At 49.6% G+C, this 21254-nt stretch overlaps 2 protein-coding genes across 4 annotated transcripts; both read right to left on the bottom strand.

The window, feature by feature from the left end:
• Positions 1 to 35: 35 nt before the first annotated feature.
• LOC120592446 (inactive serine/threonine-protein kinase TEX14-like) lies at positions 36 to 7601 on the bottom strand. 2 transcript variants are annotated; one of them, XM_039850116.1, is made up of 16 exons: positions 6840 to 7601; positions 6491 to 6751; positions 4204 to 4318; positions 3591 to 3756; positions 3358 to 3512; positions 3216 to 3276; positions 3017 to 3141; positions 2790 to 2882; positions 1996 to 2331; positions 1759 to 1919; positions 1485 to 1678; positions 1340 to 1412; positions 1165 to 1253; positions 902 to 1075; positions 325 to 374; positions 36 to 234 (listed from the first exon to the last, which is right to left on the bottom strand). In XM_039850116.1, the coding sequence occupies exons 2-16, from the start codon at positions 6621 to 6623 to the stop codon at positions 138 to 140; spliced, it is 2022 nt and encodes a 673-aa protein (XP_039706050.1). In that variant the 5' UTR covers positions 6624 to 6751; positions 6840 to 7601; the 3' UTR covers positions 36 to 137. The 2 variants fall into 2 exon arrangements, with proteins under 2 accessions (XP_039706050.1, XP_039706051.1); XM_039850117.1 differs by lacking the exons at positions 4204 to 4318; positions 6840 to 7601 and having other exon boundaries at positions 3358 to 3756; positions 6491 to 6616.
• Positions 7602 to 8876: 1275 nt separating this feature from the next.
• On the bottom strand, positions 8877 to 20127 carry PRODH2 (proline dehydrogenase 2). Of its 2 annotated transcripts, none has more exons than XM_039850121.1 (10): positions 19856 to 20127; positions 19583 to 19779; positions 19256 to 19394; positions 19087 to 19173; positions 14639 to 14719; positions 14401 to 14556; positions 14158 to 14324; positions 10647 to 10757; positions 10162 to 10259; positions 8877 to 9193 (listed from the first exon to the last, which is right to left on the bottom strand). In XM_039850121.1, exons 1-10 carry the CDS (start codon positions 20030 to 20032, stop codon positions 9024 to 9026), a joined length of 1383 nt encoding a protein of 460 aa, XP_039706055.1. In that variant the 5' UTR covers positions 20033 to 20127; the 3' UTR covers positions 8877 to 9023. The 2 variants fall into 2 exon arrangements, with proteins under 2 accessions (XP_039706055.1, XP_039706056.1); XM_039850122.1 differs by having other exon boundaries at positions 8964 to 9193; positions 10162 to 10247.
• Positions 20128 to 21254: the final 1127 nt, after the last annotated feature.

Below are 21254 nucleotides of genomic sequence, written 5' to 3'. Positions count from 1 at the left end.
CAGTGAATAAAGAGACAGGGACAGATGGATTGCTTTATCATTTTATTTCATTTTATCTTTTCAGCAGATACTGAGGAGAGAGTCTCTCTTGGAAGGCACTGAGGGGTGATATCTGCAGAGAGGAGGCCATGGGAGCCCTAAGAATCTGTGTCAGGAGTGGGGTCAAGGCTGGGTCTGTCTCGGAGTTGGCATCCACCTTGTAGCTCGGCCATGATCTCCTCCAACAGATCCATCCTGGGGAGGAGTGGGATAGGGATGGACGGAAGGTGCCCTCAGGAATGAGAAAGGGGCCCAGGGGCCCTCCCACTAAGGCCCCTTTCTCACTTCTGCATACTGGAGAAGGGATCTCCTCTGATCAGCTCAGGGCTGGCCACCTGCAGGGATAAAAGCTGGAGCTGCTACCTGGTGGCCATGAAGCTCAGATGGACCGGGGTAAGGTGGGGGGGTGGGGGGTGGGCAGGGGATGGGCTCAGGGTCTTCTGCTTCACCTGCCCCAGTGGCCTTCCCTGCCAGCAGCCTCCAGGGTATGGGAAGCCTTCCTGTGGGTCAGCAGGCATGGTTTGGGCTCCCAGGGCTGGGAGTCCAGCAGGACAGCCCTGTGTGTGTGTCATCTAAGCCCCTGCAGGGCTGGGATCTTGGCTGAGAACTTCCCCTTAAGCTGTTCTACAGAGCCCTGACTCCCCAGGGGGGAGGCTGAGTCCTGAAGGCTGGAGTGTAGGGCAAGGCCCTGGGAGAAGCAGGGTTGGTCAGGAGTCACAGGTCATTGAGGGGACAGCTGGGGGTCCTGTAGGGTTCCCTGGTCAAAGGAGAGACAGCCAGGGAAATTGGGGCCGGTGACAACTGGGGGTAGGGGTCACAGGTTAGGGACTGGATGGTCGTACAGGGCTTGGGGTATCCATACTGTTGAGCTGGGTTCCAGGCAGTGCTGCAAGCTGACCCTGGTTGTGGGGCTGTGGCCTGGGCAGAAGCCAGGGCTGGGACTGGGACTGCTGCCTAGAGTCAAGCTGCTACCTGAGTCCCAGGCTGTGTCCCTCTGGACTCTGCTGTGGCCCACGACCTGAGGAGTCTCCAGGACCTGCAGAGAGCAATGGCAGAGAGCTGCCATGGTTGGGCCAGGTGTCCCACAACTCCCTTAGTCCTCCACATCCCCGCCCTGGCTCCTACCTGGGATTGGAAGGGGCCCAGGGACCTTATGGGGGACTCAGGCCTGGGTGTGGTCTTGGCTCGAGAAGCTACCTCATAGTACAGTGTCTCTGGAGGGACAAACCATTTGGTTGGAATGGGGGGGTACAGCTGAGTTGTGCCTAGCACTGGCCACCACCCCTCCTTGCCCTCTAACCTGGTGGGGAACCGTGGGGTGCAGGGCACAGTGTGGTCCAATCCATCAGGAAGCTCACCTCAGGAGCCGAGTCCTGTGGAAAGGAGATTGGATGTGGGCCCTGTCTTCCATGGCTACCACTCACCCCTGCTAACCTGTCATGTACCTGAGCCATGGCCTCCCGTAGCAGGTATCGGGTATTCTGCAGGCTGCCCCAGCGGTCAGCAGGCCCTCGGCCCAGTCCAGCCCGAACCAAGGCCTGGTAAGGGGTTGGCACCAGGGGGTTCAGGGCTGGGCTCTCACCTGCCTCCAGTTTAGCCTTTACCTCAGGCCCCTCTTTTCCAGCCCAGGGCAGCTCTCCTGTGAGGAAGCATGATTGGAGAACCAAAATGGGAGTGGGGGGTGCCTCAGTGGGGCAAGGTATAGGGTCACTCACTGACCAGTGAAGACCTCCTGGGCCAGGATGCAGAAGCTATAGAGGTCTGAGGTGGTAGCAGGCATATCACCGCAGATGAGCTCAAGTGGCAGCCATGGGTACAATTCGGGAGGCGGGGGCAGCCCTGGGCCTGGCCTTCCCCAGGAGTAGTAGTCCTGCTGAGGCCTATGGAAGCCGAGGGGTCTGGTGAGTCATTGGCTGCTCAACAGGAACACTGGGCAGGCAGGTGAGATGCACTTACCTGGGCCGCAGCCAGCACTGGCGCAGTGGGCGCCCGTGCTCCAGGCTGCCCACCTTGGCCAGGCCTGGCCGCACCAGCTGCACAGCATGCGAGCTAAGGCCACCATGAGCATGCCAGCGGGCCTGCAGGAACAGCAAGGCCTCTAGCACCTGTAGCAACAGGCAGCCAGGCAGCAGGCCTGGCACAGTGCAGGGCCACCCCTTGCTCGGTCCCTGGGGGTGCAGCACCACATGCAGGGAGCCTAGCCACACAGGCTCGAAGAGAAGGCGCAGCTCCGACAGGTCCGCCGAGGGGCTCAGTGCCATCAGAAGCAACAGGTTGGGGTGGTGCAGGGTGCTGGGTGGGAAGAGAGCATGCCACTCACAAGGAGACTCTGACCTGTATGGGGCGGGGGCTGCCCCTGGGAACAGGTCACTATGTGCCAGGGGCTGCTGATCTACACCAGCTACTGGGCAAGAGAGAAAGTGAGACCCCAGGTCACACAGAGACGGTGCTGGCCGTCAGAGAGCCAGCACCCACTGTGTACCCTGTTCGTGGTACCCCTCCCTACACCCACCTCTCTGCAGCCTACAAGACACAGGACACAGAACTGGGTACCCACTTTCCAGTGGGGTAGATGGTCACTAGTAGGAGGGCTCCATGCCACGTGCCAGCCCAAAGGTGAAGACTCAGTAACTGTGGCCATTGCCACACTCCTTGGTCTTCTGTTTATGAAATACTTGAGTAAGCAGAACAGGCAGGAGACTGGTCTGTGGGACTGGGCTGGCCTGGGGAGAAGGCTGAGGGTGGCATACCTGCAATGCTGAAGGTCAGCCAACAGCACATCAGTCTGGGTTCCAGGGGCCTTCAGCTGCCGCACGGTCACTGAGTGGCCCCTCCACAGAAGGCTGGAGATTGGGGGGTGGGGGGAGTATGCTTCTGAGACAAGGAGATTTTCCTTGTGAGGGGAGCAGGAGAGCTGGACTCTCTCCAGAGCTCTGCTGGACAACCAGGCAGGGGTGTGGGAGGGGTTGTCTCTCACTTGACCATGACTGTATGGGAGCTGCTCTCATAGGTGCAGTCGGGCTCGCCCTGGGGTGGCAGCAGCTCCTTGGGGTCCACGAGTGGTATGCCCGTTACCAGCCCCAGTGGCCACAGGCTGCTCATCTGGGGGTGGGGGGCGGGACTATGAGGCATGAAGAGGACAGGTGATCCCTGCTCCCCTACCCTCTCCCGCTTACCTGGCCAAACCCCAAGGCTGGGATCTGTGGGGGTCTCCTGATCTTCGCTGGCCTTGGTGCCCTAGGGTAAAGGGCAGTCCAAGAGTAAGTCTGGGGTAGTTGGGAGTGGTGGGTGGGCGGGTTTCACATTGTGGACAGTTACCTGTCCGCCTGCACCAGCCGCATCAAGGACAGGGAGCCACACGGGCTGTGTCCAGAGCCGGCCTGCAATTGGCCCAGGGATGCAATGGATGCCAACTCACCACCGTGCACTAGTGCTGATATATGGGTACGGCAGAGTTGTAACAGCTCTAGCACCTGGATAGGGGGCATGTGGGGTGAGGTAGGGTGGGGGTGCTGGCCCCGATGCCCCACTCCACTTGGGCCACCGCTCACCTCCTGGCTCCGCTTAGTACCACCCTGCTCTGCCCAGTCCCGAGGTGTGCGACCCTGCTGGTCATGCAGACGCAGGTCACCTCCCGCCTGCAGCAGGTGCAACATCACCAGGCTGCGGCCTGAGAAGGCACCTGCGTGCACGGGTGTGCTGCCGTCGAGGCAGCGGCTGCAGCAGAACAATAAAGACAGGAATAGATTAGAAAAGGGACGGAACAGGGACAAAAGGTAGCAGGATAGGAACATTGAAGGATGAAAGGGGTCACTGGGAGGTAAGAGGGAAAGGTTAGGGGAGTTGGGGCCACCCATGTCCGCTTCATGAACATGGAAAGTAGCTATCAGGATAGGAGGTATTGCTTGGGGACAAGGTGGGGTCTTTGAGAGGATGAGAGGATCATTGTGAGCACATGAGAGGCACCAGGAGACTGGGAATAGTCACTGAAGGACAAAAAGGGGTTAACTGAGAGGACAAAAGGGGTCACTGGGATTAGGAGGGTCATCAGGGGATGGGAGGAGTTTGTGAGGGCAAGAGGCCTCTAGGGAAAAGAACTCTGGTTCTGCGGGGCTCAGACTCAGGGCCCTGGGAGTGTGAGGGAATCACCACCTGCCCACTCACTGGTTGGGGTTGGCGCCAAAGGCCAGCAGGAGCTGCACAGCAGAGCTATGGCCCAGCAACGCTGAGAGAAAGAGCCCCGTCTGCCCAGCAGAGTTCTCACCATCTACCTGGACAACTGAGAGGCAGCGAGGCTTAGGACTATCCCTGCCCTTTACTCCAGGCAACACCTTTGCCAGTTCCCAGCCCCCACAGTCCCTCCCTGACTGGGTGACCCTTGACCCCAGTTTCCATCCCTATGTCTCGGAACTGCCACCCTACAGCTGCTGGGGACTCTGCCTTAGAATCCATCTCAATGCAGCACTCACCATTAAGTCCAGAGAGCTGGAACATTTACCTGCCATTTCCACCCCAGAGGTGTCAAAAACACACAAAGGTAACCAGGGGCCAAAAAAAAAAGGACTTTGTGGGGACTTGGGCTTACAGGAGCTTTGTGCACTGCCCAGGGCAGGTAGCCTCCACCCAGCTCTAATTCAGTGTATGTACAGGTCCCATTCAATTTTTCAAGAAAAGCAAACTCTCTGGATTTTATCAGGAAATATCCCAAGCTTATTTTTGAACACTGCATCTAAGAGCAGAATCCAAGTAGCAACCTCTTCTGTACCTGACTCCATGCCCTTGCCAATTCCCTCTCCCCATCACACGGCTCAGCTCACCCCTCCCAAGACCTTATCTCTGCACCCATCATGCCCCAAGGCCTATTTCTCTGCACTCATCATCCCTGAGCTCCTCTTCCTCCAGGCCCTATCCCATATCCTCAGGGAGAGCAAATTCATGGCATCCTTGTCCTTGTACTTATGTCCTTGGCAGACATGGCTAATGAATCAAGCACTTTGTCCAACCCACAAAACCCCTCCAAATGAGGTCCCTCAGGAAGCTCTAAATATCACACTCACTGGCTCTTATTTTAAACTTAGCAGCCACCATCTTTTGCAATGGCATTCTAACTAGTTCTCTGCATTTGTCTTGAATGATACTTGCAGAGAGATCTTCTTAAAATGCAAATTATTTCTTGATATGGATTATTATTGCAATGATAAGCATTTCATTTCATTTCACGTATAGATACTTTTATACAAGTTGTTCTAAAATCATGAGTTTCCAGAACCAGAAAATGAAATTATATATCAATTCCATTTGTGATTATAAGTGTAAAACCCCTAAATAAAGTAAGAGGTAACCCAATCAATTTATTCCCGGAAAGCAAGGGTGATTCCACAAAAGGAAATCTATCAGTGAAATAAAACACATTCATAAAGGACAAAAATCATGTTTAACTCAGTAGATACAGAAAAGACAATTGATAAAATTCAACATCTATTTGGAAAGGAAAAAAGGAAAAAAAACCTCAGAAAACTAGGAATAGATGGGAACTTCCTTATTTGATAAAAATTATAAACCAAAACCAAAGAGCAAACATGATACTTAATGCAGAAACATAGACTCATTTCCTTAAATATCAAAAACAAGGAAACAGATGCCCATTGACAACAAGGTTTGAAAAGTCTGGCTAACACTTTATGATAAAAAAAAAAAAAAGTGTGTGAAAGAGAAATGAATAAATGAATGAACAAATAAATTAATAAATAATAAGTACATTAATAAATAAATTAGAGTTTAAAGATTAAAGGGCTGAGACCAAACTGTCACCATCTGCAGATAACAAAAAAGTAAGAGTCAACAATTACAACTATTAATCAAGTTCAGAAAGTAGCCAGATGTACAATCAATTTACAAAAATCAATGAAAAACAAATTGCAAATTGGGTAATATTAATTTCCTGCCTACAACGCCAATGGTTTCCCATCGCATACAGGACAAAAATCCAACAAAATTCATATCCCTTTTGAGGCCCTTTCCTGTCCGTCCCTGCTGCCTCAGCTTTCATCCTCTCCCTGAGTCCCCTTGTTCCCTGGGGCTATTTACACATACCCAGTTTGTTTTGACTTCAGGGCCTTTGCACTGGCTATTCCATCTTTCTGAAACGCTCTTCCTCCAGCTTTTTGCATGACTGGCTCTTATACTGTGACACACAAGTATCACACCATCAGAAAGGCCATCCCTTCCAGTGTGTCTACTTCATTCTCATCACTCTCTTAATTCCCATAATAGATTTCATTCACAATGCCCTAATAGGTGATATTTAGCCCTAAACCCCTAACATAGACAACAGAGGCTGGTGCACAGTGGGTGCCTGGTATAAAATTGCTGACTGGACAACTGAAGTTGCACCCTCCATACTGCTCCTTGATCTTGCCCTCACAGGCAATTCCAACAGCCAAACCCTTACCTTTCCTAAGAAGCCGGATGAGGCTCCAGCCTGGGCCCCCAGCCACAGCCAGGCGATGCAAACGGCCCACCTGGGCTTTTGGATTCCCAACAGAGCCCAGCTCCACAGGTAAGCGAGAGCTCAGGGAGGGCATCTGTGGGCTCCAGACTCAGTCAACTCCTGGACAGGGATCAGCCAGGGGGTCTTACGAGGGCAAGAGGAGAAGACTGGATCCTCTGGGAGCAATAAAGACAGAGCTGTCTGGGAGTCCTGGAGGGCAGTCTGAAAATAAAGGGGTTTGGGGTGGGGGTCTGATTTGGAGGGAAGTGTCTGAATGAGAATAGGGGTAGGCTCTGGGAGAGCTACATACCAGAAGATCAGGTGTCTACAGGAGTCTGCGAGCTGAAGGGGCTCTAAGGAAATCTGAGGGCTGGGCGCCCTCTGGAGGAGGGGTGTAAGGGCTACAGGGGTAGGATCTGGGCCGGGAAAAGGAGTCTGGGGGCTTGGCAAGAGGGTCTGACTATTACCTATGGATTGGAGGACGAGGAGCCTGAGGGTTAGAATCTGAGAGGGGGTGGAGTCTATGGGCTGTGAGAAGGGGCCCAAGAGTGGAGGACAGTCCCAGGACAGGGTCTGCGGGTTATGAAAGGGTCTGAGGGTTGGCGTGCGGGCTGAGGTTTAGGGAAGTGTCTCTACGCTGGGGTAAGGTCTGCAGGATAAGGGAAGGGACCGAGGGAAGGAAGAGGTCTGAGGACTGTGTCTGTGGGTGAGAGGAAGGAAGGGTCGGAAAAGAGCAGGCGCTGATAAAGGAGTGGGGCCTGCGGCTGTAGGAAGGGCGGAGAGGAAGAAGGCGGTCTGAGGGCGGGGTCTGCGGGCTAGGGGCGGGGTCTGGTGGACAGCTGAGGACCCAGTAAGATCTAAGAAGGTTCTGGAGCCCAGATCCCAGTCCAGGAGGCTTAGCACCTACCGTTGGGCTCCGACAGTGATCACCACGTGACCTTGGAGCACTAGCTCTGGCGATCTGGGTGGGTACTCTAGGCGCAGGCGCATCACTGGCCTCCTGCCACGTGTGAGCTTGCGCTGTAGCCTCTGAGAGGTACCATAACTATGCCCCGAGGTGACCAGAGAGAAGAGACAGCGATGTCCACCCCAAAGCTGTCAGCTATGCCCTACGTGTTTCCCCTTCTATTTTCCCCATTCCAAGACTTGTTGGAGGTGGCCGGTCCTTCGTGATCCCTGGGCTTGGCTGTCTTCGGTGCTTCTCTTCCACCTCCACGGGCTTTTTCCTCTGTCCTTGCCTCAGCCTCTCCTCTTTGCCCTAGACCTGGGGCCCCACAGTGTCCTGGACACCTCCTTCTGGATGTCCCCTGGGACCCTCATACCTACCAGATCCCACGCTGGCCTCAATATCTCACCAAAACTGCATTTCCTCCTGGATTCTTGTCTCAGGATTGGCCCCACTGTCCTCTCTTCAAGCCAGAGCCCTGGGCCTTGCCCTGAAAGTCTTCCTCCTATACAGCCTATCAGCCCCATGTCCCACTCAGCCTCCTGATTGTCCTTTCCATCAGCCCCCTCTTCCTTTCTCCGCAGGTCCTCCCTTCGAGGATTTCCTACCCCAGCTTTCCCTGGGCTCCCAGCCTGCCTCCCCACTCTGGTCCACCCACCACATGGCAGCCAGGGGGATCGTCCTAAAACCAAACCAAACCTGACTCTCTCTCTCTCCTGCTTGAAACTTTCCTGACTCCCCAGTGTCCTTGACACAGGACCCATGTTCTGCAGTCTGCATCATCTGGCCCTGCCCATCCTCCGTCCTTGTCTTCTCAACCCCGGTCTGTTTGACACTTCTCCATTTATGCACATGCCCTTGCTTTTGAAGGCTCTTCTCAATATTTACTTGGTTTCTTATGAATTCTCTGGAAAGTCCTCTTAATTACAAGGTGCCTCCTCTGGCCTTCCACAGCCTCCAGCTTTCCTCAATATTGCCCTAATTCTCTGCTTCAGCTTCCCCCATCATAGCCCAGACCACTCTGGGCTGTCACTGACTGAAGAGTAAGAGCCCTATGAGGCCAGGCCATAAGTTGTCTTGGTCACTGTTGTGTCCTCAGCATTGTTCAGCTCAGAGTCTAGCTCAGAAGAGGCCTCAGAAAATTATTAAATGAGCAATTTGCCTCTTTCAGGCATCCCTTCCTTCCCGTGTTGCCTTAGCCCAGCCTCTTGACTTCAGTGCCTCAGTGTTTGTTCTTCACTTGGGCATCTACTGGAGTGAAGAAAGTTCTCTCATCAGCCACTGTTGAGTAGAACTGACCTCAGACTCATTGCAGGATAGACTGCTTCAGGGTCAGGAGGAGGCTTCATTAGTCTTTGATCAATGCCCTCGTTATGCTCTAGGGTTATCTAAAGGTCTGTTTTGAGCTGCAGAGCACCATAGCTGGGCTGGCTGAGGTCAAGATTAGCCCTTTCCCAAGGAGGCGGCTTCAGTGCAGAGCAGCAACTTAGACAGTAGCTTGGGACCTTTATTGACCACATAACCCCTGGGGGTGCTAAAAGGGTACCTTCAGGCCCCACCCAGCAGCCTCCTCCAAAGTTCTTGGCTGAGCAGCTCCCGTTCCCTGCGGGCACCCTGCAGCACACTCCGGTTCTCCTGGGCCCTCCGGATCAGGTAGGGGATCACCTCCTCCAAAGAGCCGTAGGGGATGGACTTATACACGGCATAGCCGGCCTGCCCTGTAGGGAGAGTCTTGGCAGGAAGTGGGCTCATGCTTGGGGAGAGGTTCCCCCAGGCTCCATGGGAACAGACTTCCAGTTTTGAAATGTGGCAGACTAGGTGAGTTGGACAAAATTTCCCACTGGAAAAAAACCTAAAAATTCTGGAGTAAACATTTAAAAAATCTTAAAGTTATTAAAATGCTGCCAAGAAAATAAAGAATTTACTAATCCAAGAATTAAGAGAAAGTGAGAACCAGAGAGAGAAGGCATGCACAGGAAGCACTTCCGCCCTGAAGGTAAAATTGAGCCGCTATTTGATGACTTCATAGAGTAGAGGAGGTACAGAAATCCAGGCCCAAAGCCTGCCCAGGGTGAGAGGTGTAAAGGAGAACTTCCCCACATTAAGCTGGACCATAAAAGTGTATACCCTCAGAGTAAGACTTCACAAGAAGTCATCCCTTCCACCTCTCCCACTCCCAGGGAATGGCCTTGACCATAAGTCGAGCAGGGAAGAAAACAGAGAAATCCATCTCTGAGAGGTTGTGGGTGTGTGTTAGTTGTCTCACATATTTGCAGCCCGAATTTGCATCCCTGGGATGCTTCAAGGAACCTCAAGCTGTGAATTTAGGATACAATGATTTTGTACCCTCTTAGCATCTGGCAGAAGAAAACATAAATCTTCTGGTCTCAGGCTCTGGGGAGCAACACAGTGAAAATGATCATGTACACAGGAAACAAGACACCATGATCCAGAACCAGCAAACACAACGAAGAACAGGTACAGAGACACAGGCCTGCAAGACCTTTAAACACTGGAACAACAGATCTATCTGGAAGGGTCTGGAGACCGAGCCATCCGCAGGCGCTAGATAGGAGCCTGGCCAGGCATTAGTTGAGAATGGGAAAAGGAATCCGGTTGAGAGGGAATGAGGGCTGGGGCTGGGAGGGGCACGGTGGCGGTGGTAGGGAATGAGCCATTTACATACCCAGTGCCAGGGAGACATGGTCACACATCCCCAGAAGTTGTCCAAAACAGACGGGCCCATCCAGAGGAATGCCCAGCTCCCACATGCTATAGAAAAGGCTACATCATCAATCCACATAGTGGCTAGATCTAGAGCTGAAAGTCAGCTATTATACACTCAATGGCTGTTCCAGCTATTTAAATATTGGAATACTTCTAAACTTGATCAATAATAATTGCTCGGAAGCCCCTGAAAGCTCCCCAGTGAGTCCCAACTCCTTCCCTGGAACCCTCAGACCTCCCCATGCCCTAGCAAATAACGAGTGATGCCTTGTTCACCTGGGGCATACAGGACTTACAGGTATAGCAGGCGTTAAATATTTTTAATACTCTTCCCAGAATCCCTTTGAACTTACTGTCCCCACACTGTTCCTCCCCTTGTTTCATGTCCACCACCCTCTGCCCATCCCTGGCATGTGAGCAAGGGAAAGGAAGCTCCCCTCATACCGCTTGGTTGCCTGGCAAACAGTTTCCTCATTGTGGGAAGCCACCATAAGGTGGCATAGAGGGCCACGTTGGGACACATGGGTCAGCATCAGCTCCAAACAGCGGCTATAACTGAAGAGAGATGTTCCCTTCAGATATGGCACCTGTGAGTGAGGGTCAGGCCCCAGGGACCGGGCATTTCAGTTCTTGGGAGGTAGGGTGCCTAAGGGCAAGGACTCTGGAGTCAGAAAATACCTCCTTCCACCTGGACCAGCTAGCTTCAAGGGCCATCCCTTCTCCTTTCTCTCTTGTAACACCTAACAGTGATGTGAGGATGGAATGAGATGAGGGTGTACATAAAGCCTTTGGCACAATGGCAGTGTCACAACGAAGGTCCACATCACACACACAAAATAACATTTACTCAAGGTCATTCACTTGCAGCATTGTCTATGGAACATGATTAGCAACAACCCAAATGTCCATAAGTAAGGGACTGGCTAGGTGAACGATGGCACACACAGGATAGCAGAGTGCCATGCAGCTGTAAAAAGAACAGGACACTCTGGGCACTGATACGGCAAGGTAAAAAGACTGGCAAATGCTTTCCAAGCTTGCCGTAGGCTAGTGCCACCCAATGGCCTTCACGTACACTGCCAGTTATTCTCCATTGCCCTCCAGATCTGTTTTCGGCTCTTCTCTGTCCCTCAGGAAGTTTTTACGTCCTGTAATCCCCATGGAGTCATGGGCAGGAGATCAGAAGGTAGGAGAGAGAGCTCGGGGGTTTCACCTCTTAGCCCCCTCTCTGGCCCATCCCGACTGTCCCACACCTCGTGTGTGGCCACACCTCCTCCAGCATGGCTCCTTTACCTCACCTATAGAACAAGGGTCATAATAGCCTCCCACTTTTGTGGGTTCCAGGCGCTTCAACATTCCCTGTGGGTTTCCCGAACCTTGCCCACATTCCGTAAATTTGGTCCCTTCACTAATTCTCCTTTAGTTTGTATAGAATTATTTTCTCTGGGACCCTGCCTGACACACATATATTCACTCATCTCATGCTCAAATCAACACTGTGAGGTAGATGTTCTGGATATCCCCATTTTACAGAGGGGGAGATTGAAGCTGAAAGAGGTTAAGACTGGTCCCTGGGTCGCACAGCTAGAAGTGACCAAGCTGGGATTTGAACCTAGGTTATCTGATACCCTAGGGCCTAGACTCATTATCACTAGACTATTCTGCCTTTAAGATATGCAATTGAGTGAAAAGGCAAGGAACAGTGTGTAGACGTGATGCCTTTGTACATATACACACAAAAATCTTTGGTTTTGCATATGCATAAGGAACTCAAGAAATACATATAACAAACTGTGGGGCCAGGGAGACTCCATGATTAGATAGGGATTTGGATCAAAATGAGATATATACATTTTCATCTAATTTTGATTTTCAAATCCCATGAATTTATTACTTATTTAAAATCTATATTAAAACATGAATGGTACTGAGCCATTCATGTGTAGAAATGGGATGCGCGGAAATGGGAACCCTCATACAGTGCAGATGTAAATGTAAAATGGTGCAGCCATTGTGGAAAACCATCTGGCAGGTCCTCAAAAGGTTAAACATGGAGTTACCACATGACCCAGTGATTCCACTCCTAGAGAATTGGACTTGCGGGAGAATTGAAAATGCATGTATGTTTACTTGATCAGCAGTCTCCTCCTTGGGCTCCCTCCTCCTGCCTTTTCTACTCTTTTCCATTCTGTTTTCCATGTGCAGCCAGAGGGAGCCTATTTAAATGTGTACATGAATGTTCACAGCAACACTACTTAAAACAGCCAAAAAGTGGAAACAATCCAAATGTCTGTCAGCTGATGAATGGATAAATGAATTGTAGTCCATACACATAATGGAATGTTACTTAGCCATAAAAAGGAATGAAGCATTGACACATACTATAATATAGTTGAACACTGAAAACAATATGCTGAGTGAAAGAAGCCAGAAACAAAGGCCACATATTATATTCATTTGTATAAAATGTCCAGAATAGGCAAATCAACAGAGACAAAAAGATTAGTGGTTGCCAGGGGCTCTGGGGAGGAGGGAATGGGGAGTGACTGCTAATGGATTTCCTTTTGAGGTGACAAAATATGGAATTAGATAGTGGTGATGATTGTACAACCTTGTGAATATACTAAAATTCACTGAATCGTACACTTTTAAATGGTGAATTTTATGGTATGTGAATTATATGGTACCTGCCTAGAAGCCCTCACTGCCTTTGGATACAAGCTTAGGTTCCAATCATGGCTTGACCACTTGCCCTGGAAGCTTGGTAAATCCCTGTAGCTCTACAAACCTCTCCTTAATCCACTGTGAAATGGAGTCAGACTTTGTAAACTCCATGGGGCAGGACCTGGGGGCCACCTTGGTTGCTGTCACCAGGATCCAAAATAGATCCTAATCTAAATCAGGTGGTCAGCAAGTACACGTTGAAAAAATAAAGTCCTTCTTCCCAGAGCCATGGGTTGGGAGTCGAAGGAGCCCACCCACATCTTGGCCCCAGCGCAGAGTGATCTGAGGTGAGTAAGAATGAGGGTCTACAGCCTGTTTGCCTGGACTCAAATCTTAGCCCTGTCACTCAGTAGCTATGTGACCTCAGGTAAGTGATTTCACCTCTCAGTGCCTCAGTTTCATCCTCTTGTAATGGGGATGATAATAATAGTACCTATTATTTGGAGTTGTTTATTTATTCATTCAGCAGATCCATACTGAGTAAGTACCACCATGTAACATGTACAGTTTTAAGCACTGAAGGTTCAGCAGTGAACAAATCAGAAACCCCTGCCCTTCTGGGCACCCACTCTAGTGGGGGAGACAGACAATAAGCAGTTTAATACATAACTGCATAGAAACTCAACTGCCGATGAGTGCTAAAGAGAAAAATTAATCCAGGAAGAGAGTGGGTGAGGGAATGTTCTAGTTTTTGATAGAGAGTGTAGGAAAGGTCCCTTGAGAAGGTACCAATACACAAAGACCTGAGGAGGTGAGGGATTGAGCCATGCAGCTGCCTAGAAGGAGAATGTTCTAGGTAGCTCAAGCAGGAAGTACAAAGGCCCTGGGGATCATCGAGGAGTGTGAGTGAGGGGAAGAGTGGAAGGAAAAGTGAGAGAGGTGACAGCGACCAGATCATGTAGGGCCTTGTGGGCCATCGTTAAGGATTTGTGGTTTACTGAGGGTGCAAAGGGAAGATTTTGAACTGAGGGGGGACATGATTTGCCTTGGGTATAAACAGGCTCCCCCTGGCTGCACATGGAGAACAGACTGGGAAGGAGCAGGAAGTGGGGAGGAAGGAACCCAAGGAGGAGCCTAAGGAGGAGCCTGCTGATCAGGTGGGAAGTGGTGGTGTCCTGGACCAGGGAGAGGGAGTAGACACACACAGGACGCTCAGCATCATGGGTAGTGAGCTCTAATTAAAGGTTGGATGTTATTATTTGCCTCAGAGGCTGGCCTGGCCCAGTCCTACCTCTGTCTGGTAGCCTCATAGTCAGGCTGAGTAGGATCTTTGGCCCCTTGGAGCAGGGCCACCTTTCTTTCCTTGTCCAGATACGCCCCTCGTACCAGTTTCACTCCAAAGGCCAGACCGGACCTGTCTGCAGCCTCAGCATCTCGCCTCAGCTGCTCGTATGTGTCCTGGCAGAGGACATGGGCACCTTCAGGTCAGGGTACTGGGACCCCAGCTGGCAGCCCCCGGGAGCACACCACACACCTTCAGATAGGCCTGGTAAGTGTTCCACACCCAGGGCCCACCTTCCCTGGGGCTGTTCCAGCGCACTGCCAGGGCAGCCACTAGCAGAGACAGAGCAGGATTCAACGAAGTGTACTCGGCATCCACCAGGAGCCTCACGTGCTGGGCCCGGGCATGCTGAGGGTGAGAGAGGCTGTGGTCAGAGCCCCAGGGGTACCCAGCAGGTGCAGTGGAGCCAAGTCAAGGCGGAAGGCATTACCTGTACCACCTGCTGTAAGCGTCTCAGAGAGGACTGGAGATGCTGGTTTTGCTCGGCATTGAGGCAGGGGACCTGGAAGCCCTGGGGGAGGGCAGCAGGGGAGGCAAGAGCAGCTCAGGACTTTCTTCTAGAGCCTAAGTCTCCTCTTCCCCATTGCCATGAAGGGGAAAAAGTTTAGAAATTGTTAGAAATCTACACAGTTGCTGTACCATATATGTACTATTTGTTGAAGTATAACACAATGGGAAAAGCCCAGAATCTGAGTTTGAATCCTGGTTCCATCAATTACTGTGTGGCTTTGAGCAAGTCATATAACCCTTCTGGGCCTCAGCTTTCTCCTCTGTAAAATGGAGATGCTAATAATAGCTACCTCATAAAGTTGTTGTCTGGATAAAAATGAGTTAATATGTGAGATTTGCCTGGACATAATCAGGACAGGATAGTACTAGCACATAATAAGCACTCAAAACATATTATTATTATAATAATAGGTGACTGCATATACTATCTTGTGTATTTAATTTCCACAATGATCCTAGTAGACAGATGTTATTCCAAGCTTCATTTTCCAATGAGAAAACTGAAGCTAGAGAGAGAAGCATCTTGGAATTGACCTATAGAAAGTGCTTAGAGCAGTGACTAGTTCATAATAAGTACCATAAGTGTTTCCTCCTATTAGTCTCTTAGGACCTCAATTTCCTCATTAAATGTCAAAGGCCTCATTGCAGCCTGCAAAGCTTCCATCGGGTCTGGCTCCTCTGCTCGCACCTCCTCCCACACTCTCTGCCTTACTCTGCCCTCCAACCGCACTGGCCTCCCTGCTATTGAACATGCCAGGTACTTTCCCACCTCAGAGCCTTTGCTCTAACTGTTCCTTCTGCCTGGAACACTCTTCTCCGGGAGGTCCACTTACCTCTCCTCCAGGTCTTTGTTCCAACATCCCCTCCTCAATGAGGTTTTTCCTTGGTTTAAGTTTGCAACTCCCTATCTGGGACTCTCTTTCCCTTCCTCAACCTTATTTTCCCCTACAATGCTTATTTATACTTGTCACACGCTGGCTTTGGTTTTCATTATTGTCTCTTGCCCCTCCCTGACTAGCAAGTGAGTGCCTGGCGGGCAGGGAGTTTTTCCTGGTCATCAGCTTCTCCACCCCCAGCACAGCACTTGGAATACGGCAGATGGCTAACGAACATTTAGAAAATTCATAATGTGGAAATCATAACTGTCTCTAACTCACAGTCTTGTTAAGGGGATCCAAAGGATCAGTGAGAGCTGCTGGTAACCAAGATGTCCAGCTGTGTCCAAATAACTTTCTGGGAAGTTAAAGAAAGAGGAACAGGTGGGACTTAAATTTTATTTTATCTAACAGGGTCAATATAGATGAAGCAGGACTAGGCTTGCCAATTGAACTCCCCCTGAGGGCAAGTTGGTTTGAACATGGCACCCACCTCCATTTTGAGGGAGAAAACTGTCTCCAGGAGGAAGGAAGAGCTGGGGGCACCTGCCTAGCCACCTTTTCTCCAATCAGAGAATTGTCTCCCCTTGGCTTGGGGCATAGTCTTGGGGGTAGTTCTGGGGGTGTTAGCAGCTGGCGGAGCTCCTTATATATAATGGCCACCCTCAGAGAGGGCCTATGCGGTGCCAGGTGCTATTTCAGGTACTCACCAAATTATTAACTCTTGTACTCTTCACCACCCTCTGAAGTAGGGACTGTTATCACTCCCATTTTACAGAGGGGAAAACTGAGGCACAGAGAGGTGAAATCACTTGTCTAAAGTCACACCACTAACTAGACCTGGGATTTGAACTTCAGCTTCTCCAAAGCCTGGATTCTTGACCACCGCCTTAAACAACCACTCACAGGCAGAGAGTAAATGTCTCCCTGGAACATGTAATGGTAGTCCCCTTTTACCCAAGGGGAATACAAACCAAGACCCCCAAGTGGTTGCCTGAAACCACGGACAATAACTGAACCCTATATATACTATGGTTTTTCCTATGCATTCGTACCTTTTCTCTTAAAGGAAGCACTTTACGGCTTCTCTTTGGCATGGCATATCTGAATCGCCGGCATCACTCCTCTTGCACTTTGGGGCCATTGTTAAGTAAAATAAGGGTTACCAGAACACAGGCAGAGCGACACTGCAACACCTGAGAAGGCTACTAAGCGGCTAACCAGTGGGTAGCGTATACAGCGTGGACATGCTGGACGAAGGGATGAAACACATTCCAGCGGGTCAGAGTGGGACAGTGTGAGATTTCAAGTTACTCAGAATGGTGCACAATTTAAAACTTATGAATTGTTTATTTCTAAACTGTTCCCTTTAATAGTTTCAGACCACAGTTGACTCCAGGCAACTGAAACTGGAAAGCAAAACCTCAGATAAGAGGGGACTACTTTAAAAAACACTTAGGACAGTGAGTGGCACGTTGTGATAAGTTCTCCACTATTAATTTATTGTTTAAAAATCACTTGCTTCATTCATTCACTCATTCATTGATTTGACATAAATCTTGTCTAGGTACCAGGGGCTGGGAATATGGAAGTGAACTGGAATCATGAATTGTGCTGTGGAAGCAGAGGATGTGGAGAGCAAGGATGGGTGGGGACTCAGATCTGAGATGAAGGGTAGTAGGGCTGCCTCTGAGATGGAGACAGGACGGAGAGGCAAGTCTAGGGAGACACAGAGGCCAGTGTGGGACCCAGCAGGTGTGGGAGACCTGGGAGATGCCCAGGAGGCTCAGGGGAAAGGCTGGGGCTTGAGACAGAAACATGGGCATCATTAGTGCTGGGTGGGGAAACTGAGGCTGTAGGGGTAGGTGAGAAAGCCTTTTGAAGGGAGTAAGGGGTAAGAAGAGAGAGAGACAGGACTCCATATTTAAGAGACAGGCAGAGAAAAACCTAACAAAGACCGAGAATGAGCCAGCAGCGATGGAAAAGGAAATCCAGGTGTGATGGTATTGGGGAAACCGAAGGAAGTATGTGACATAAGAAAGAGGAAGGTCCCTCTGTTCCTTGCAAAGTCAGATACCAGCTGGCAGGGGTTTTAATCCTTAAAGCTGCCCTGGGAAGGAGTTGGTAGCACTCTCTTCATGTGACTAAACTAAAACTAAAATGGTAAAACTTGTTAGATTCCAAAGCTGATTCTCTAAAACACTAAATCCTGCTTCCTGTGTTTTGTGACACATTTAAAAAAATCACAGATTAAAAAAAAAAAATCAAGATAAAAAAAAAATCAAACCCATCAGCATGCCCCTACAAAATTGTCTGGGATGGTGGAGACTTGGAGGCCACCCAGGTGTCCATCCCACAGGAGGTAAATAAACCACATGGATAGAAGCAGCAACTGCAACCAATGGATTAGCTGTTCACAAAGACGCTTGAATGGACCTTATGATCTGACAGTTTATTGGAAAAAGCATGAAATGGAATGAAATAGATAACATAACACTATTTTTGTACATCTTAAAACGTACCCCTCAGATTGACAGAAAAGGACACGAGGGAATTTTCTGCAGTGATGAAAATGTTCTATATCTTGATAGGGATTTGAATTGCTCAGGTATGTGAATATGTGAAAACTCATAGAATGGTACATTTACAATTGGTGCATTTCATCATATGGAAATTTTTACCTGAAAAGAAATAAAGTACTGTAAATAATTATCAAGTTCTAATTAGTGATATGCATTCTGAAACATTTGGAGGGAAGTGTACTGTTGTTTGCAACTTACTTTGAAATGCATCCAAAAATAAGATGTATTTATGGATGGACGGAGCAATGGATAGAAGGACAGATATGATTTAAAGCAAGTATAGTTAAATGTTAACAGTGGCAGGTATACAGGTGTTCACAGTAAAATTCTTTAAACTTTTCTGTATGCTTGAATATTTTCACAGTGAAACATTGGAAAAATATGCCCCTAAACAGTATACACTTGGCAAAACAAAATCACAATAATAAAGAGATATATATTATACAGGATTAAGTGGGTGCCAATGGCAGATAGTGTAGAAATAGGACATAGCAATAAAAAGGAATGAAAAAATGAATGAATGGATGGATGAATGAATGATTAAACTGAACCTCATTGGTCTAATCACAATTCCCAGCCATCCAGCACACACTAGCATAGCTGAGTAGATTGATAAAATATTGATATACTTTCTTCTTGTTGATAAAAATCTTCTTTCTCAATCACTCTTCAGAGCTCTCAACCCCCAGGCTCCTTCCCTAGAACCCCCAGATGACCCATAGTCTGTCCATACCAACAATGCCCCTTATAGACACACATTTATTCTGATTGTTCTGAGCCTGGAAAGTAGTGGTAGTTAAATAGTTTGAACATTCTATTTGCAGGCTTCTGCTACATACAAGTCCAGGGGACTCTGCTCCCCTGACATTCCCCACCAACCATTCATTTCTCCCCCAGTCTGAGATCCTTACCCGGCCAGAGTCCATGGCTTCTGCCAGCCTCTCAGGGCTCAGCTCCAAGGGAGCTCCGGGCCTTCTGACCCACGAAGTTAGCTCTTTCTGGAACGGAGTGGTGGGTGGGGTAATGAGAGGGACCTGGTAGGCAGCCACACCCTCCTCCCACATCCTGCCCATCCCTTACACAGAGCCGAGAGCTGGTCAGCGCCGTCACCTTCAGTTGCATGAGGATGTTCCCAGTTGTGCCAGGGGTCTCCAGGAGGCCTCGTGACAGATCCACACACCGCAGCATCGCACTGAGGTTTCCCTCATACCAGGCCTCACTGCCCAGCCAGAAGGCATCAGGCCCTGGAGCCCACTAACCCTTTTCTGCCATCCTCCCGACCTCCTAGGGCCCTGGCCCCTTACTCACCCAGTCTTTTAAAACATTTTTAACATAACCGCCCATGACAAGCCAGGGACTAGGCATGTATAGACTGTGATGGCCCATAAGGTGGCTATGTTTACTCACCCAGTCTTGACAGCTGAGTCTGGCTCCTCCTCAGTAGGCACTGCCAGCAGGGGCCGGAGGCCTAGAGTCTGGAGCTGTTGGACACAGCCCCTCACCTCCTCTGCCGTCTCACCAGCCACAAACTGCCCATAGACAGATGCTCGGAGAAGCGCACCTGAGAGCCGGGAGCCCAGGAGTCGCTGAGACCAGGCCTGCAGCTGGGGTGACAAGGAGTGAGAGCTCAAAACTGGACCTTGGGGAGCCCTTAGACGAGGCCCCAGGGTCACTGCTCACCACCAGGCCGTGGGTGACCAGAGGGGGCCAGGCACACAGCCGTAGCACTAGCAAAGCCCGTGTCAGTTCTCCTGTGCCCTTGAGGTGGAAGGCCGCACCATCAAAGCTCAAGGGCTGCCAGCCCCCAGCAGAGGGGCCAGCCTGGGAATAGAGCACTCGACAGGTCCGGAGCATCATGAATCCCTCACCACGCCAAGTAAAGGGGCTTTGGAAGTAGCAGAACTACCAGTGCCCCTTGCCTGGCCAGGGGCAGTGACTCATTAACCAGGCAGTTGCCAGGAAAAGGCAAATCTTTAGGATCACAGGCTCCTTGGAGGTCAGTTAATTATCAACTGATAAGGACAGAGTTCAGAATAACGGGGACAGGAAAGGACAACCCTCAGCATAACAGCTCACGAACATGTGACAGTGGGTGCTAAGTGAGAGCAGGGCTCTGGGAGAAAGGACCTCTGGTTTCAAGGCAGTTTGACTTCGTGATCTTGGGAAAGTTACTTGACCTCTCTTGTTGCAATTCCTTCATCATAAAATGGGGGAAAGTGCAGTGTTATTGAATAAATTGGAAAATACCTAAACCTCTAACCCAGCTGTTCCATGCTAAGTATATATCCTAGAGAACTTGAACATGGGCTTCAGGGAATATGTAGAGGAAGGAATGTTCATAGCAGCAACGTTTGTAATAGCTCCAAATGGGAGTCACCTAACTGTTCATTGACTGGAGAATGTATAAATATATTGTGGTATATTTATACAACAAAATACTATAAAGCAATGAAAAAAGAACAAACCATATGGACAAACCTCACAAACATAATGTTGAGTGAAAGAAGCCAGGCACCAAGGACATGCTGTATTATTCCATTCAATAAACTTGAAAGCAGGGAAATTAAATAAAGCAATAAAGTATTGGCGATACATACATACATGGATGGTCCAACTTTAAAGAAAAGGTGAGCAAGAAAATGATTATTACAAAAGCCAGAGAGGTAGTTACCTCAGGGGATGGGAGGAGTTGTCACTGGGTAGTGACTCATGAAGGTTTCTATGTTCTTTTTTTCTTAAATGATGATGATTCACAGTTGTTCACATAAGTATTTTTTAAAGCTATACATCTATATTTTATACTCTCGAATGTAAAATACATATCACAATAAAAAGTAAAAAGTTAATCATGGGTTGAAGGATGAGAATTAAAAAGTAATCATAGTATCAGTCTCACAAGGTTGTTATGAGGATCCGATGAGTTCAGGGACACACACAGCCTAGTACGCAATATGGGCTCAGTAAGTACTGGCTGTGATCATTACGTGCTGTGTATGCACAGTCTCATTTGTGTCTGTGCTCCTGGTGAGATATATACCATTAAGCATCCTCATGTCTGGGGATCCCAAAAACCACCTCA

The sequence above is a fragment of the Pteropus medius genome, unplaced genomic scaffold (genome assembly GCF_902729225.1).
Source record: "Pteropus medius unplaced genomic scaffold, Ma_sr-lr_union100, whole genome shotgun sequence".
NCBI classification, from domain to species: domain Eukaryota; kingdom Metazoa; phylum Chordata; class Mammalia; order Chiroptera; family Pteropodidae; genus Pteropus; species Pteropus medius.
This window is presented reverse-complemented; position numbering and strand designations above follow the sequence as displayed.